General features: G+C 71.0%; 3 protein-coding genes across 9 annotated transcripts; 2 read left to right on the forward strand and 1 right to left on the reverse strand.

Moving 5' to 3' along the window:
- Positions 1-254: 254 nt before the first annotated feature.
- Positions 255-3666, reverse strand: CENPX (centromere protein X). 3 transcript variants are annotated; one of them, XM_045837006.1, is made up of 5 exons: positions 3589-3666; positions 1248-1299; positions 1056-1109; positions 710-798; positions 255-608 (listed from the first exon to the last, which is right to left on the reverse strand). In XM_045837006.1, the coding sequence occupies exons 1-5, from the start codon at positions 3616-3618 to the stop codon at positions 594-596; spliced, it is 240 nt and encodes a 79-aa protein (XP_045692962.1). In that variant the 5' UTR covers positions 3619-3666; the 3' UTR covers positions 255-593. The 3 variants fall into 3 exon arrangements, with proteins under 3 accessions (XP_045692962.1, XP_045692960.1, XP_045692961.1); XM_045837004.1 differs by having other exon boundaries at positions 1248-1380; positions 3589-3630; XM_045837005.1 differs by lacking the exon at positions 1056-1109 and having other exon boundaries at positions 1248-1380; positions 3589-3630.
- A 202-nt stretch (positions 3667-3868) lies between these two features.
- LRRC45 (leucine rich repeat containing 45) lies at positions 3869-11030 on the forward strand. 3 transcript variants are annotated; one of them, XM_045837045.1, is made up of 17 exons: positions 3869-4498; positions 4967-5028; positions 5350-5425; positions 5697-5875; positions 6080-6208; positions 7126-7238; positions 7460-7518; positions 7661-7738; positions 7941-8076; positions 8165-8242; positions 8331-8442; positions 8551-8621; positions 8972-9064; positions 9254-9346; positions 9861-10034; positions 10106-10253; positions 10483-11030. In XM_045837045.1, exons 1-17 carry the CDS (start codon positions 4311-4313, stop codon positions 10677-10679), a joined length of 1986 nt encoding a protein of 661 aa, XP_045693001.1. In that variant the 5' UTR covers positions 3869-4310; the 3' UTR covers positions 10680-11030. The 3 variants fall into 3 exon arrangements, with proteins under 3 accessions (XP_045693001.1, XP_045692999.1, XP_045693000.1); XM_045837043.1 differs by having other exon boundaries at positions 5350-5420; XM_045837044.1 differs by having other exon boundaries at positions 5350-5420; positions 9864-10034.
- Positions 11031-11235: 205 nt separating this feature from the next.
- Positions 11236-13526, forward strand: RAC3 (Rac family small GTPase 3). 3 transcript variants are annotated; one of them, XM_045837047.1, is made up of 6 exons: positions 11236-11329; positions 12196-12267; positions 12401-12518; positions 12629-12691; positions 13097-13256; positions 13328-13526. In XM_045837047.1, exons 1-6 carry the CDS (start codon positions 11322-11324, stop codon positions 13456-13458), a joined length of 552 nt encoding a protein of 183 aa, XP_045693003.1. In that variant the 5' UTR covers positions 11236-11321; the 3' UTR covers positions 13459-13526. The 3 variants fall into 3 exon arrangements, with proteins under 3 accessions (XP_045693003.1, XP_045693004.1, XP_045693002.1); XM_045837048.1 differs by lacking the exon at positions 11236-11329 and adding an exon at positions 11375-11702 and having other exon boundaries at positions 13097-13260; XM_045837046.1 differs by lacking the exon at positions 11236-11329 and adding an exon at positions 11375-11702.
- Positions 13527-14444: the final 918 nt, after the last annotated feature.

The following is a 14444-nucleotide window of genomic DNA, read 5'->3' on the forward strand; positions in this document are numbered from 1 at the left end:
CCCCGAGCATCCAAGGGCAGCCAGACCCCCAGGCCCAGCCTCACCTGCCGGCCAGGGGCAGCCCCGCAGCCCGGCCCCCTGGCAGCAGGAGCACTGTCTCCAGGTGAGGGGCTGTGTACGAGGGCTCCCCCTCGCGGCCCCACCAGAGCAGGGCAAACACACGTGCCTTCGTCCTACCGGGGCGGGGGGCGGGGGGCAGAGTGGGCTCTGAGCGGCTGGACGTTGGGGGACCGGAGGCGAGACGGAGGCACTGCTGGGCGCGGCGGCTCCGGTTTATTGGCCCTGCACTCCCTGCGAGGGCCGGCTCTCAGCCTCGGGGGTAGCATGTGGTTCGGGGGCAGCGCAACGGCTTTGACGGCGGCGGCCTGCACAGTTCAGCCTGTTCGCAGAGGTCACAGTCCCCGCTTCTGCCACACCTCTGTGTCCGGTCACCCGCAGGGCGGGGGGCGTGAGGGACAGCAGCATGCTGCTGGGACCAGGCCCGGAGCACCGTGGGGACCGGCGGCCTCGTCGCTGTCTGAAGCCAGGAGCCCCGGACCTGCGGGCGTGGGGCTGGGCTGTGGGGGCACAGGTGGCCCGGCGAGGGGGGCGCCCTAGAAGTCCAGGAGCTGTGCGGGGAGGAGACACTCGTCTGAGCACCGCCCACCCCTCACACCTGCTCTTCCCGCCAGGCCCTGCTCCCGCCCACGGGGCCGGACGGGCCACCTACCAGCTGAGGCAGCACCTTCTCCAGCTGGTCCACATCCACGCAGGGCAGGTCCTCGGCCTGGGCCTGCCGGATGCTGCGGATGGCCGCCTCTGCCATCGACACGGGAGGGGAGTGGGCGGCGGGCGACGGGGGGGCTCGACACCCCTCCCCCCAACTGCCCTGGACCGCAGCCCAGCCCCTCCCCAGCCCGTGCTGCCAGCTCAGGGGGCCGAGGCACCACCCCTGTCACCCGAAGTGTTCCAGGGGCGCGGCCCACGGGGCGCAGACGGGGAAGTGGGGACAGCAGATGTCCTGGACCCCCTGCCGGGACAGGAAGCACGAGCGGGGCCCAGGGCCCTCGGCTCACCCACAACGAAGACCTTCAGCAGCTCCGCCGTGAGCAGCAGCGCGTCCCCACTGACTGCAGGTGGAGGGGCGGGTCACGGCCGTGCCCTGGCCGCAGGCTGCTGCCTGCCCCCCACCTCCTCCCTGGCCCGTCCCCGCGCAGTGGGGCCTGCGGCCCCGCCCACCACGCCCACCCCCAGGCCGGCGCCCACACCTCTGGTCTTGTCGTCCTTGAAGTGCAGGTGCAGCAGCTTGCTCACCAGCTCCTGGGGGGCCGACAGGACACGGTGACTCGCCAGGCCTGCCCCGTACCCACCCGATGGCCACAGCCTCCTTAGGCATCTGTTCTGGATGGGAAGGGGCTGGGGTTTGTGGCCTCAACACTCTGTCCCCTGGGGCCTCCCAGGGTGGGGCCCTGGCGTGCACGCCTCCAGGCCCGGAGGGTAAACACGGGCCCTGGGCCGGTGGGCACAGCCCCGGGTCGGCCCTCCCCTTTGGAACTCACCTGCTGGCATCCGGGGCAGCCTCCTGCTTCACCCCACCCCTGGGCCGAGGCCCCGCCCTCCCCGGGGACCCTCCGCAGGTCTGTCCACACCGCTGCTGCCACCACGTGGCTCTCGGTGGACCCCGAGCTGCAAGCCAGGCCAGCTCCTCCCGCAGTCCCTCCCCGAGACTAGAGGTGCCCAAGACAGGATGGACGCTGTGGAAGCGGCAGTGCTGGGCCAAGGGGTGGTCGGGGGCCGGGAACAGAGCCTGGGTGTGTTTTCAGGATGTCCTGACAGACACGGACAGGACACAGAGGGTCTGGGCCAAGACTCAAGGCAGGGGCTTGAACCCCCAGAGGATGGGGCTACGGGTGGAGATTGGTCCTGGGGACCAGGGTCTCAGGAGCTCCGCTTGGGACAGGCTGAATGAGGGGCGCACAGATGCCCACGGGGCGCGGACGGGGAAGTGGGGCCAGCCAGCCAGGAGTGGGGCTGGGAGCCAGAGGCCAGCAGGGTGCTGGGGCGGCGGCGGGAGGGCAGTAGTCGTGGGCGCCCCGGAGGTCGGCAAAACTGGGTGTCCTGCAAGGCCGGTGAGCTGGGTCCCCCGGCCCCCGGCCTTAGCCGAGGGAGGCTGCCCACTCCGCCCAGCGCAGTTCAGGGCCCAGGAGCAGAGTGACGTGGACCCCGACGGGGCCCGAGCTCAGAAGGGAAAGAGCTCACCGCCGGTCACTAGTGGAAGCCCCAGCAGCCTCACCCTCCCAGCAGTGACCTTGGAGCTTGGTGCCACCTGCTGGCCCTCCTCGCTGCTTACCAGGAAGGCTCCCTGCCCCCGGTGCTCCCGGACCCCAGGAGGAGCTGAAGCAGCCCCACTGCTGCATCGGGCTCTGCTGCAGGGAACCGTCCCAGCAACGAAAGGGGTCAGCGCCAACGAAGAGTGGCGGCTCCCAAACGAAGAAGTGACAAGGACGGGAAGGGAGCAGGGGACCCGGGTGCCTTCCGCCTCTGCCCCTCCCTCCCCGGGGAGCCCTGTTCGTGGGCAGTGACCACAACCCCAGCTCGGCCAGGGCGCTTGGCTGGAGGGCTCCACAGCCCTGTGCTCCGCTCTCCAGCTGTCGGGACGGGATTCTCACCGCCCCTCTGCTCGGTCACCCCTGCCTCGGCTACTGTGCCTTTTAGGCAATTAACCCCTCTGGGCTGGGGCGGAGCCGCAGCCCTGGGTGACAAAGGAGAGAAGGGGACTGAGGCAGAAGGTGAGCTAGAGGGAAGTGCCCCGTGCCTCTCTGCAAGGCCGAGACCCCCAGTGGGGGCTAGGGGGCGCGGCAGAGAACCGCCCAGGTCTCCGAGGCCCGCAGGCCCTCCTCCAGGCGCGCCTTCCCGATTCAGGGGCTCCGTGCTCCGCTCCCCGGAGGGCAGAGCAGCAGAGCGAGGCTCACACAAGTCGCAGCGCCAGCCGCATTCACCGGGCGCAGAGCGCAGGGCGAGACGCCGGCTGTGCCCCCGTTTCTCCACTGTCAAGCGGCGCGAGTGCCGGCGCCCATCTGCCAGGGTGGCTGTGCGTTAGGTGGGTTCACGTCGAGCGCGTACAGCAGTGCCTGACTGCCCCGCGTGTGGTTAAGGAAGCGCGCCCCCACACACCCGACCGAGCCGAGACAAACAGGCGCTGCCCGGAGACGCAGCTGCAGCTGGGCTTCAGCTCGGCTCAGGTGAGACGGAACCACGGGCTCGCGGGACAGGCAACGGGCAGGGGGAGCTTCAGGCGGTGCAGCGACGTGACAGTCCCAGCGAGCTGGGCGGACCTGGGCCCTACGCCAGGCGGCTTAGGGCACGTCCCACCGGATCCCCGCCGCGAGCGGCGGGCGCCGGCCCGGGCTCCTTTCTGAGCTCCCCTGCGTTTCTGCGGGCGCGGCGCCCACGTCTGTCCAGTGTCTCCCGCCCGGCCGCGGAAGCCCGCCCCGGAGGGCGAAGAGCGGGCACGTGGGTCACGCGTGGGGCGCGGCCGTAGTGTGCTCACTGCCCCACCCCATGGGTGTCTCCCGAGTCCAGCACCTCACACCGCCCACCCTCTCTCACCTTGCGGAAACAGGCACCAGTTCCCTCCATGACCGCCACCGCGTCCCGCGCTCCTCGGAGCCCCGCCCCCGTACTCCCAGCCAATACGCCCTGGGCGCGCCCTCTCGGGCCCCGCTCTCGTGCCTCCAACCAATCACACTTGAGCGCGCCCTCCGCCGCCCCGCCTCTACCCCGTCCAACGGACGCAGGATTGGGTTGCCTTGGCTCCTCCCAAAGCGCGTGCCCACCCCCTTGCTATTATTGGCCAGTGCCTAGCACAAAGCCTCCTGGGAGTTGTAGTTTCACCCCTTCCCTGTTCTTCCTGGATACTGAGACGCAGCGATGGCCGCGTAGGCAGGAGTGGGCAGCGAGGGTCCACGGCGCGAGGGCCGGGACCCAGGATACGCGCGACGCCCAGAGCAGCCCCGGCGCAGGAGGACCCACCCCCAAGGGGTCCTCGTCCTTGCGCCGCATGCTCGGGTGTTCCCGGGATCACCGCCCGCCCTCCTGGGGCCTTCCACCTGTAGAACCCACTCAGTTCCTGGTTCCTCGGCTACCGAGGCCGGACCTGGGCTCGTTGCGCCTCCCACGGAGCGACCGGGGTCCTTTGCCGGCCCTCAGGGAGAAGAGCCGGGCCGCCAGGCAAGCAGCCCCGGTCCCGCTGGCTCACGGTGCGGCCCGGCTGCAGGCGCGCAGAGGCAGCCCCGGGCCATGGAGGACTGGCCGCGCTCCTACAGCCGGCTATGCAGGGAGAGCGGCGCCGAGCCCCAGGAGGCTGTGCTGCAGCAGCTGCACGCGGCGCCGCGGGGCCGGCTGGACCTGGCCACGCAGAGCCTGACCCTGGACACCTGCAGGGCCCTGGGCGAGCTGCTGCAGAAGGAGGCACAGCTGACGGAGCTGGTCCTCAGCGACTGCATGCTGAGCGAGGAAGGTGGGCCCGAGGGCTGGCAGGCGCCAGGCGGGCTGGCGACCTTAGAGCAGGGGCAGCGTCCCCTCGCTTTGTCTTAGCTGCCCGCTGCTCCGTGGCTGCCCGTGTCATCAGCCCTCCGCAAAGAGCTCTGTCCCGCCGGTCTCTTTGGGAGGCTGCTCCTCTGGGGCTGTAGTAAAATCAAGCATCAGAGTCCCTTCTTGAATTCTGAGAGCAGAGGGGCCTGTCACTTGGTCACACAGAAGCCTTGGGAGAGCCCCAGGGTGCTGGTGAGGTCGGGCGTTGGCGGCCTGGCTCCAGGTTGGGCAGAAGGTGTAGGTGTCTCAAACCTGCCACAGTGGGGGGGGTGACTCGAGCATGGCATGAACCCCGATGTCCCTCCCACATATCTAGGGAGGTGTCCCGAGATGGGGCCCCTAGGGAGAGCCCAGGGCCCTAGGGGCAGAGAGTGACCGCCCTGCCCCCTCACAGGGGCCACACTGCTGCTCCAGGGGCTATGCGCCAACCCTGTCCTGCGGTTTCTGGATCTGAAGGTGAGGGGACCTGCCACGAGACGGGGGAGGACGTGGGTGTCCCGGCCACCTGGGTGCCGGTCAGTGGCCGGAGGCCTGTCTTGTGAGCACTGCGGGTGCACAGGGCCCTGCACGGTTTCCAGTGGTCTCTGGTGTGCGTGCGTGTCCTGGGGCTGGGGGTGGCTTCAGAGTCGCCAGGAGAGAGCGGAACAAGCTGGCACCAGGAGGCCCCCCCACCCACCGTCTCCTCAGAGCCTGGCCTCACCCGTTGCCTGAGCGGGACGGGGACCCTGCGGGGTGAGCAGGAGGCGGGGACAAGGGGCCTGCCTCTTCCTGTCCTAGGGCAACAACCTGCAGGCCGCAGGGGCCGAGGCGCTGGGGAGACTCCTGCGACAGAGCACATCCCTTCAGAGGCAAGGTGCCACCCAGGCCCCCACCCTCCCCACACCCCATCCCCCTGCACGGGCCAGGGCTGACCCTGGAGGACTGGGTTCTGCCACCTGGACGTTCAGGCCTTCCGGCCGGCTGTCCACATTTCCTGTCCATGTGCGGGGAATTGGGCTGGTACAAGTTCTGAGGCTGCAGACTTGCTGTCAGAGACCCCCGGGCCTGCGCCCTGGAGCACCCCGGGACCCCGAGGGAGTGGGCTGCTCCTCGGGCTGCGCACCTCATGTCCACCCGCCCTGCAGCCTCACCCTGGAGTGGAACAACCTGGGCACCTGGGAAGACGCCTTCGCTGCCTTCTGCCGGGCCCTGGCGGGCAACGGCGTCCTGCGGCGGCTGGACCTCCGCAACAACCAGATCAGCCACCAGGGTGCGGAGGAGCTGGCCCTGGCCCTGAAGAGCAACACCAGCCTCCAGCAGCTGGGTGAGGCGCTGGGACGGCCACCGGGGTCGGCCCCCTTGCTCCCTCAGCCCTCCCGATGCTCCCCTTGTCCTGTCCCCAAAGCCAGGGGCCGGAGTGGGTAGGAAGGGCGAGCTCCGTACGCTGGGCCCCTGCTCTGGCAGTGATGCCCCGAAGGAAGCACCCAGGCCAGGCCGGCTCCCCAGGTGACAGGAGGTTTCCTTCTAGACCTGCGCTGGAACAACATCGGCCTCCTGGGAGGCCGGGCCCTGGTGAGCTGTCTGCCCAGCAACAGAACCCTGTGGAAGCTGGAGCTAGCTGGGAACAACGTGCCCAGCGATGTCCTCAGAGCCGTGGGTAAGGGCGCCGGGCGCTGAGTGGGTTCCCTGCGGCAGAGGCCCCGCCTCTGGGGGGCGGGGCCGTGGGGGTTGGCCCTGGGGGCAGCCGAGGTCAAACATTGAGAACAAGAGCCGCTCCTGGAGCCCGCGCGCCCGGTTCTTAGACCCCCCCCATGGTGCCCCCCAGCTTCAGAGCTGAGGACGCTGAGGCACGTGGCTCTAGGGGCCTCGCCCTGACGGCCGTGCTGTTTCCTGGGGCCGCATGTGCCTCCAGGGCGGCCAAGCACAGGCGCCATGTGGGGGGCGGGACCACCAGGTCCAGGCTCCACCTCCACATACCCCCCCACCCCGCCCATCAGCGAGGCTGGCGTCTCCGCCCCAGTCCCCGCAGAGCCCTCTGTCACTCCCTGTAGCTCCTCGTCCTGGCAGCCACCCCGGGGCCGGGCGTGGGCTGGAACCCCGCCACGCTCACCACCTCCTGCTGGGTCTGCCTGACCCCTGTCACCTCTGCCTCTTCACCCCTGGCCTGCCCCTGGGCCACCACATCTGTTAGCGTTACCTCCGGCGCCACGGCCACTTCTGGCTGGTCCCTCTCCCGGCGCTGCCTGGGTCTTCCTGGAACACAGGAGCTGAACACAGCGTTCGCCTCTCGAAAGTCACACAGTGGCCCCTGACCTCTGGGACGGGGAGAGCAGACGCCCCTCTCCATGTGCGCCCACCACAGACCTGGCGCCCCTGCGGCTCCTGACCCCACAGTTGCCCCCTCTCCCCAGCCACGCTGACGCCCTTCGCCCCCGGAGTCCTGGGCGTCGGCCCCACAGAGGGGCGAGAGGAGGCCTCGCAGCCCCAACTCTCAGACCCCCGGCTGCCGGCCCCTCCCGAGGCCCAGCGCCCCCCACCCCCCGCCCCGGTGGGTGACCCGGCTCCCTCGGACAGAGCAAGCCATGGACCACAACCAGGACCGGCAGGCCGCCTCCCGGGAGAGCCGGGCCCGCACCCACGTGCTCAGCAAGGAGGTGCGGCACCTGCGGGAGGAGAAGTCCAAGCAGGTGAGGCCTGTTGGCTCCACCCCCAGAGCCACGTCCCGCCCCCGGCCCCGCCCCAGCAGCCCAGGCCACGCCCGGGTGCCGGTTTCCTGGCCCCACCCCCTCGGGCGCGGGGTGTGGACTCCCCCCTCGGGCTACGCCTTGAGGGGCGTCCCCTCTCCTCCCTGCCCAACAGCACTGGGCAGGGCCCGGGCCCTGACGGGGCTCCGGCCGTGTGCTCCCAGTTCCTGGACTTGATGGAGACGATCGACAAGCAGCGAGAAGAGATGGCCAGGAGCAGCAGGTGGGCGGGGCGCCGTGCTGGCGCCTGGCTGGGGTGCCTTTCCAAGGACGGCGGCTGGGGGCGCGGGCAGCTCCAGGACCGGGGGGCCGGGAGGGCTCTGGCGGCCGGCTCCTCAGACATCCCCGCCCCCGTCCACCCGCAGGACGTCGGCTGCACGCATGGGGCAGCTCCAGGAAGCCCTGGACGAGAGGCACTCCATCATCAGTGCCCTCAAGGCCAAGTGAGCAACGGTGGGACGGGGTGGGGGTGGCCACACGGGACCCAAGCCCCTGCGGATAAAGGAAATGTGGGGAAGGGCTGGGCGACACGTCTGGAGGGCTTCCCGGAGGAGCTGAACGGCAGCCTGGCGAAAGTGCGCCCGGGAGGCCTCTTTGCCAGGCTGACGTGGGGCGGGGGCGGGCCTGGCCCTGTCCTCCTCGCAGGTTGCAGATGACCGAGGCGGCCCTGGCTCTGTCGGAGCAGAAGGCCCAGGACCTGGGGGAGCTCCTGGTCACCGCAGAGCAAGAGCAGCGGAACCAGGCGCAGAGGCAGGCCAAGGAGCACAGGCTGGCACAGCAGGTGGGCGGGCGGGGGCGGGCGCAGGCGGGGGGGGCAAACATGGCGGCAGGTGGCCCATCGGCGGTGCCCTCCCCCGTCCCGCCCCCAGGAAGCTGCGGAGCGGGAGTCTAAGCTGCTCAGGGACTTGTCTGCTGCCAACGAGAAGAGCCTGCTTCTGCGAAACCAGGTGCGGGGGTGCAGGACTGGGCCCCCGGGAGGTCAGGCTGGGTGCGGGCTCGGGCCAGAGCGTCCCTCCCACGGTGCCGCCTCTCCAGGTGGACGAGCTGGAGCGGAAGGTGAAGTCACAGCAGGACCAGCTGTTCCTGACCAGGCAGGAGCTGACCAACACGTCGGCCGAGCTGAAGATGCGGGCCCTCCAGGCGGAGGGTGGGCACGAGCAGGGGCCCCGGGGACGGGAGCCAGGGAGAGGCGGCTGGGGGTCCTGGGAGCGAGGGGCCCCGGGGAGCCGCTCCACGCCTCCCCCTGCGCTTCCAGAGCGCCTGGAGCTGGAGAAGCGGCGGTCCCGGCAGAGCCTGGAGGACGCGGAGCAGCTGCGCGCCAAGGAGGTGCCTCCCCTCTCCTGCTGTCCCCTCTGGCCTCCCGGGGCCTGCAGATGCCTCCGTGTGGCCTGGTGTCCCCAAAGCACAGCCCAGGCTGGGCTCCCCTCACCCACCCTGGGGTGCTGGGTGGCGGTCCTCCAGTAGGGCCTCCTGACCAGGCCCTAGAAGGGACCCCAACTGCACGGGGGCCGCGGCGCTGGACCTGCCTTCTGCCTCCGCTTCCCGAGAGCCGCTCGGGCAGCCCCTTGGAAGGGACTGGGTCCCCAAGCTTCGCCTGTCTGTCAGGGTGGGGATCCCGCGTGGGGAGGGCTGGGGCACCGGCCTGACGGCCCTGTCCCCGCCCTGCGCCTGGGCAGGTGGAGCACATGACGCGCCACCTGGAGGAGAGCGAGAGAGCCATGCAGGACAGAGTACAGAGGCTGGAGGCTGCGCGGCTGTCCCTGGAGGAGGTGAGTGCGTGCTGGGCACATGCTGGGCTGGCTGGGCGTCCCCCTCGGGGACCCACCCATGAGACCAGAGGGACTCAGGGAAGTGGCCCCGGGGACTCTCTGGGCTGTGGAAGCCTGACCTGGTGGGCATGGCAGCGCTCAGGAGGCTGGCGGGGGCCAGAGCCTCAGGGCCGGGGGTCTCTGCCGCAGGAGCTGAGCCGGGCGAAGGCGCTGGCGCTCAGCGAACGCAGCCAGGCCGAGGAGGAGCTCGTCAAGGCCAAGAGCCAGGTCCGCCTGGAGGAGGTGAGCCCGCAGCCCTGGCCACGGCGGGGCTGCCCACTGTCCCCAGCGCCCGCCAGGCAGCGGTGTGGGCCCGAGGTGGGCAAGGCCAGGGCCGTCTCCGGGGGTTGTGGGAGGTGAGGGGGCGGGAGCCCCAGGGTGCAGGGGTAGGGGAGTCAGAGCAGGACGCTCGTCCCAGGGGCCCCACGTCCAGCGTCCCACAGAAGGCCTGAGGGCGGGGAAGGGCTGTGGCCACTCGCCCGCCAGGGGCCAGGAGGGAGTTGGCCTGGGCAGTGAGGGCGGGGAGCCAGGCAGGGGTGCCCCCACCAAGGCCCGCTCCCAGTTCCGGAACAGACATAACAGGTCGCCAAGGTGCACGTCCCCTGTGGCTAGTAGGATCTCCCCCGGTCGGAGCAGGTGGGTCGCCCCGTCGTGCTGACAGTCACTGCGTGCAAGCTTAGGGTCACGGCCCCAAGAGCAGCAGTAGGCCTGGCACCCCCCCCCCCCCCGCCACTCACCAGCCCCTCGGCCCCCACAGCAGCAGCACCTGGCTCACCTGGAGGAGAAGCTGCGTCTGCTGGCACAGGCGCGGGACGAGGCGCAGAGCACCTGCCTGCAGCAGAGACAGGTGGTTGCTGAGTCCCAGGCACGGGCCAGCCAGCTGGGCCTGCAGCTGGAGGGCCTGCGGCGCCGCCTGGAGGAGCTGCAGCAGGTAGTTGCGGCGGGAGGGCTCCGGGGGCGCCTCTGGCCGCCGGCCGCCGCCTCACGCCCTGTGCCTGGCAGGAGCTGAGTGGCAAGGACCAGGAGAAGGTGGCCGAGGTGACCAGGGTGCGCGTGGAGCTCCAGGAGCAGCTCGGCCGCCTGCAGGCCGAGCTGACCGCCCAGGAGGCGCTGAAAGAGAAGGTGGCGGCCCTGGAGCGCCGGCTGAAAGGTGAGCTCGGCCCCGCGCCCCGCCGGCTGTGCGTGGCCTTTCCTCGCCGGGCCACAGACCGGGCGGCTGGACTGCAGGGCTGGCCCAGGGCTCGGCAGCTCGGAGAGGCGCTGCCGGGAAGACTGGGCGTGTCTGCGTCCGGGGGACCCTGAGAAAACCGCGTCTGCGGCCTCTGGTCCTCGGGGTGGCCGCTGCCCCGCCATCTTCCTCGGAACTTCCTCCCCTGCAGTGATGGCGAGTGACCACCGGGAGGCGCTGCTGGACCGGGAGAGCGAGCACGCCTCGCTCCGGGAGAAGCTGCGGCTCAAGGAGGCGGAGATAGCGCGGATCCGAGATGAGGAGGCCCAGAGGGCCAGCTTCCTGCAAAATGCGGTCCTGGCTTACGTGCAGGGGTCCCCCCTGAGGACCCTGAGCCCCCCAAAGTGAGGGAGGCAGACAGACGCCAGGAGTGGCAACAGGGTGGCTCTCAAGGGACAGGCTGCCAGGGTTGGGGTGTGCTTGGGCGGGGGAGGGGAGCGTCGGGGTGGCCGCGGCCGCCCGCCACCTGGGCGCCTGGCCGGCCGAGGGGGCCCCGCCCCTTCCCCACTCCCGCGTCTCTCCCAGCCGTGGTCGCGCCTGAGAAAACACTCCCTTGATGGGAGGGGGTGCAGAGGCTGAGCCCTCCCAGCCCCCTCCCCGCTCCACGGTCGCCTTTCACGGTACAGCTGCGAATGCAGTGGCGCGGGCCGCTCGCTCAGGGGCGTTCTGAAATAAAGAACTTTTGTACTTTGTGACACATTTCGGGCTCTGGGCCTTTCTCTCGCATCGGCCGGTGCCCCCAGCTGCAGCCTGCGAGGCCCCGCAGGGCCGATGCTCCGGGGAGCCGCTGGGAAGCAGCTCCTAGCGGGCTGGGGCCAGGTGGTGGGCAGGTGGGGCTGGGAGCCGCGGGCTGGGCCGCCCTCCTTGGCGGGGGCGGGGCGTGGTGACCGCACTCCCCCGAGCTCAGCAGCCCGCTCCAGGCCCGAGGGCGGCGGGGCCCTGGGAGTGGTCTTCCTAGAAGCAGCCACGTGCGCACAGAGCCCCTCACGCATGTGCAGGTGGGTGGGGATCGCCCGCCGGCGCTGCCCCTTGGCCGGGGTCACCCTGGGCATCGGGGAGTACTGTGCGCCGGTCCCTGCACCTAACCAGCGCGGGGTGCGGGGCCCGGGGCTCAGGGACAGGCTGGGGAGGCGGACACCCGGGCCTGACCTCACCAGATTTCTCCGGAAAGCCCGCGCCCCCCGCCGGCCACGCTCGGCTGTCTCCGCGCCCGGCGCTCGGCGGCGCTCGGCTGTCTCCGGCCGCTCGGCTCCGCGCTCGGCTCGGGTCCGCGGCCGCTGCGGCGCGAGTATTTCTCCGCAGCTCGCTGGCGGCCGCGCCCGCCCGGCCCGCGCCCATGCAGGCCATCAAGTGTGTGGTGGTCGGCGACGGGTGAGTGCGCGGCGGCGCCGGGCCGTGGGGCGGGGCGGGGACGGCCCGCCCCGGGCTGGGCTGAGCGCGTGGCTCGGGGGTGCGGCCGAGCAGCGGGCGCAGTGGGGCGGGGTCCCGGCTAGCAGGGGTGAGGCCTCCAGCCAGGCCCACCTGATGCTGCTTGTGTCCCCGCCTGACCGAAGCCTGGCCTTCCGGACGGTGGGGGGTGGGGCCGGCCTCTCACCTGGGCTGAATCCTCAGCGGGCCCCTCCCACCCTGACGCCCTCCGCGGGGTGGCGGGGACTGTGCCCCATCCAGTCCGCACCCCCTGGAGGCCCCTTGCCCTGGTCCTCCTTCCCCCGACCGAGGCGGCGGCGGATCTGCTGCCCTGGAACCCCAGTCCCCACCCCGGGCACCCTCACTCGGCCTGCCGCTCTGTGCAAGGGGGCCGTCCTGGCTGGGCAGAGGGGCGAACGCGGCCTGGGAGCAATGTGGGCTTGCCCTCCGTCCGCAGCGCCGTGGGGAAGACCTGCCTGCTGATCAGCTACACGACCAACGCCTTCCCGGGAGAGTACATCCCCACCGTGTGAGCGGGGCTGGCGGGCGCGGGCGCCAGAGGGGGTGGGGTGGGGGCGGGGCAGTGCTCCGGGCGGGCCGCCCCCCTGAGGTCTAGGCCGCCCCCCTGAGACCTAGGACGCCCCTACCCTCTGCCCCCGCAGTTTCGACAACTACTCGGCCAACGTGATGGTGGACGGGAAGCCGGTCAACCTGGGGCTGTGGGACACCGCCGGGCAGGAGGACTATGACCGGCTGCGGCCGCTCTCCTACCCTCAGACTGTAGGTGGTCCCTGGCCGGCCCGGGGGTGGGGGGGGTCCCCGCGGTCCTGGGGTGGTTGGCAGGGACACGGGGGCCTCCTCGAACGCGTCTACCTGATCCCCCCCCCCAGGATGTCTTCCTGATCTGCTTCTCCTTGGTGAGCCCAGCTTCCTTTGAGAACGTTCGAGCCAAGGTAGGGTAGCCCTGGGGGCATTTGTCTGGGGGTGAGGGGGTGCCCAGGGGACTTGTCCTGACCTGGGTCACGGGGTTGAAGACCTGACCCAGGCAGACTGTCCTTTGCAGGGGCAGGCAGTGCCTGTTCTGCTTGGTGTATAGGGTCGGCCAGGGCCAGGGCCAGGGCCAGGGGGTGACAAGGGGCTGGGGGTGGGGTGGTGAGCAAGGCTCTGGGAAGGCAAGGGCCCTGGCTGGGGGGCCCCGACCGGCCCTGAAGCTTCCCTGCTGGGTGTTCTTGCCCCACACCAAACCTGGTGGTGGTCACCCTCGAGGCGGGAAGGGCTGGGCGTGGGTCTGGTGGCCGCGAGGAAGGGCCCCGGGCAGCCGCCGCTGAGGGCAGGGGTCAGAGCCTCCGTCCCCACAGTGGTACCCGGAGGTGCGGCACCACTGCCCCCACACGCCCATCCTCCTGGTGGGCACCAAGCTGGACCTCCGGGACGACAAGGACACGGTCGAGCGGCTGCGGGACAAGAAGCTGGCGCCCATCACGTACCCCCAGGGCCTGGCCATGGCCCGGGAGATCGGTGAGTGCGCCGTCGACCCCCTTCCTCACTGCCCCCTGCCCCCGTAACTCCCCCCCCCACGTCCCCCCCAGGCTCGGTCAAGTACCTGGAGTGCTCGGCCCTGACCCAGCGCGGCCTGAAGACAGTGTTTGACGAGGCCATCCGGGCGGTGCTCTGCCCGCCCCCCGTGAAGAAGCCGGGGAAGAAGTGCACTGTCTTCTAGAACCCCCCCGCCCCGCCCCCGCCCGCTGTCCTGTCCAGCTGTGTCCAGCTGTCTGCGTCCCAGTCTGCTATGGGGAGGGGTGGGGAGGGGCAAGAAGCATGGGGTGGGCTGGGGTGGTGGGGTCCTGGCCACTCTGCCTCCTCTGGGGGGGGCACGGCTCCAGCCCGCCCTGGGCCCCACGGGAGGCCAGGAGGGAGCAGGGTCTCCCTCCGGCTGCAGGGGTGGGTGCAGGGCGGCCCCAGGATGGGCCTCCCTGCCAGGGGAGGGGGTTTCTGTCCAGGGGCCGGGAGGGGCAGCCCCTTTCTTATTTTATACAGTAAATGTTCTCCACCAACCTCTTCTGCGTGCTCACCCCTGCCTGCCTGCCCACCCCCCCCACCAGCCGTGGCACAGAGGGACCGAGCCTGCCCCTCACCCCAGTGGGAGAGCGGGGGAAAGAGCCCGCTGACCCGCCCCCATCCCCAAAGCGGCCCAGAGTGAGGTGGCAGCAAGGGTACTCCGTCCCTTCCGGACAAAGCCCAGGCGTCGGGCCTCCGGGAGGGGCAGGCACAGAGGAATGAGGTGGCTCCTGTCCAGCCCTCCCAGGTCGGGGGGCGGGAGACAGTAGGCCAGCCGGCCGGTCGTAGGGGCAGAAGGACTGGGACTGGCGAAGTGTGGAAGTCAGGACAGCGTGGAGGAGACAAGGGGCGGCGAGTGGGCGGTCCGGCGTCGCCGAGGTCAGAGACCGTGGGGGCGGAGAGGGCTCAGCCTGGGCGCGCCAGGAGCCTCGGTCCAGGGGCTCGGACTTCGCCCCTCGGGCCACAGGGCCCAGCTCCAGGCAGACTCGCGATCGGAAGGCCCCGCTCGCTGAGGGCTGCCCGGCCGTTCAACAGCCATCACTGCCAACTGCAGAAACCTGCGGCCTCTGGGAGGGCCCGTCTCCCGGCCTCTGCTGCAGGGCTGGCCGGGGCTGAACGGTGCAGGCAGGGGAGCCAGGCTGCCCAGCC

This window comes from Phyllostomus hastatus, unplaced genomic scaffold (assembly GCF_019186645.2).
Source record: "Phyllostomus hastatus isolate PE091 unplaced genomic scaffold, TTU_PhHast_1.1 phas_contig_210, whole genome shotgun sequence".
In the NCBI taxonomy this organism is placed as follows: Eukaryota; Metazoa; Chordata; class Mammalia; order Chiroptera; family Phyllostomidae; genus Phyllostomus; species Phyllostomus hastatus.

Excerpts from the sequence above, each read along its gene's own strand:
- RAC3 (XM_045837046.1), top strand. The coding sequence starts at position 11,668 with ATGCAGGCCATCAAGTGTGTGGTGGTCGGCGACGG. Across the intron at positions 12,268-12,400 it reads GGAGAGTACATCCCCACCGT|TTTCGACAACTACTCGGCCA; the intron begins GTGAGCGGGGCT and ends CTGCCCCCGCAG. Across the intron at positions 12,519-12,628 it reads CGCTCTCCTACCCTCAGACT|GATGTCTTCCTGATCTGCTT; the intron begins GTAGGTGGTCCC and ends CCCCCCCCCCAG.
- LRRC45 (XM_045837043.1), top strand. The coding sequence starts at position 4,279 with ATGGAGGACTGGCCGCGCTCCTACAGCCGGCTATGCAGGGAGAGCGGC. Across the intron at positions 5,029-5,349 it reads TGCGGTTTCTGGATCTGAAG|GGCAACAACCTGCAGGCCGC; the intron begins GTGAGGGGACCT and ends TTCCTGTCCTAG. Across the intron at positions 9,065-9,253 it reads CGCGGCTGTCCCTGGAGGAG|GAGCTGAGCCGGGCGAAGGC; the intron begins GTGAGTGCGTGC and ends TCTCTGCCGCAG.
- CENPX (XM_045837004.1), bottom strand. The coding sequence starts at position 3,618 with ATGGAGGGAACTGGTGCCTGTTTCCGCAAG. Across the intron at positions 1,110-1,247 it reads CAAGGACGACAAGACCAGAG|TCAGTGGGGACGCGCTGCTG; the intron begins GTGTGGGCGCCG and ends CTCCACCTGCAG. Across the intron at positions 799-1,055 it reads GCTGAAGGTCTTCGTTGTGG|AGGCGGCCATCCGCAGCATC; the intron begins GTGAGCCGAGGG and ends TGTCGATGGCAG.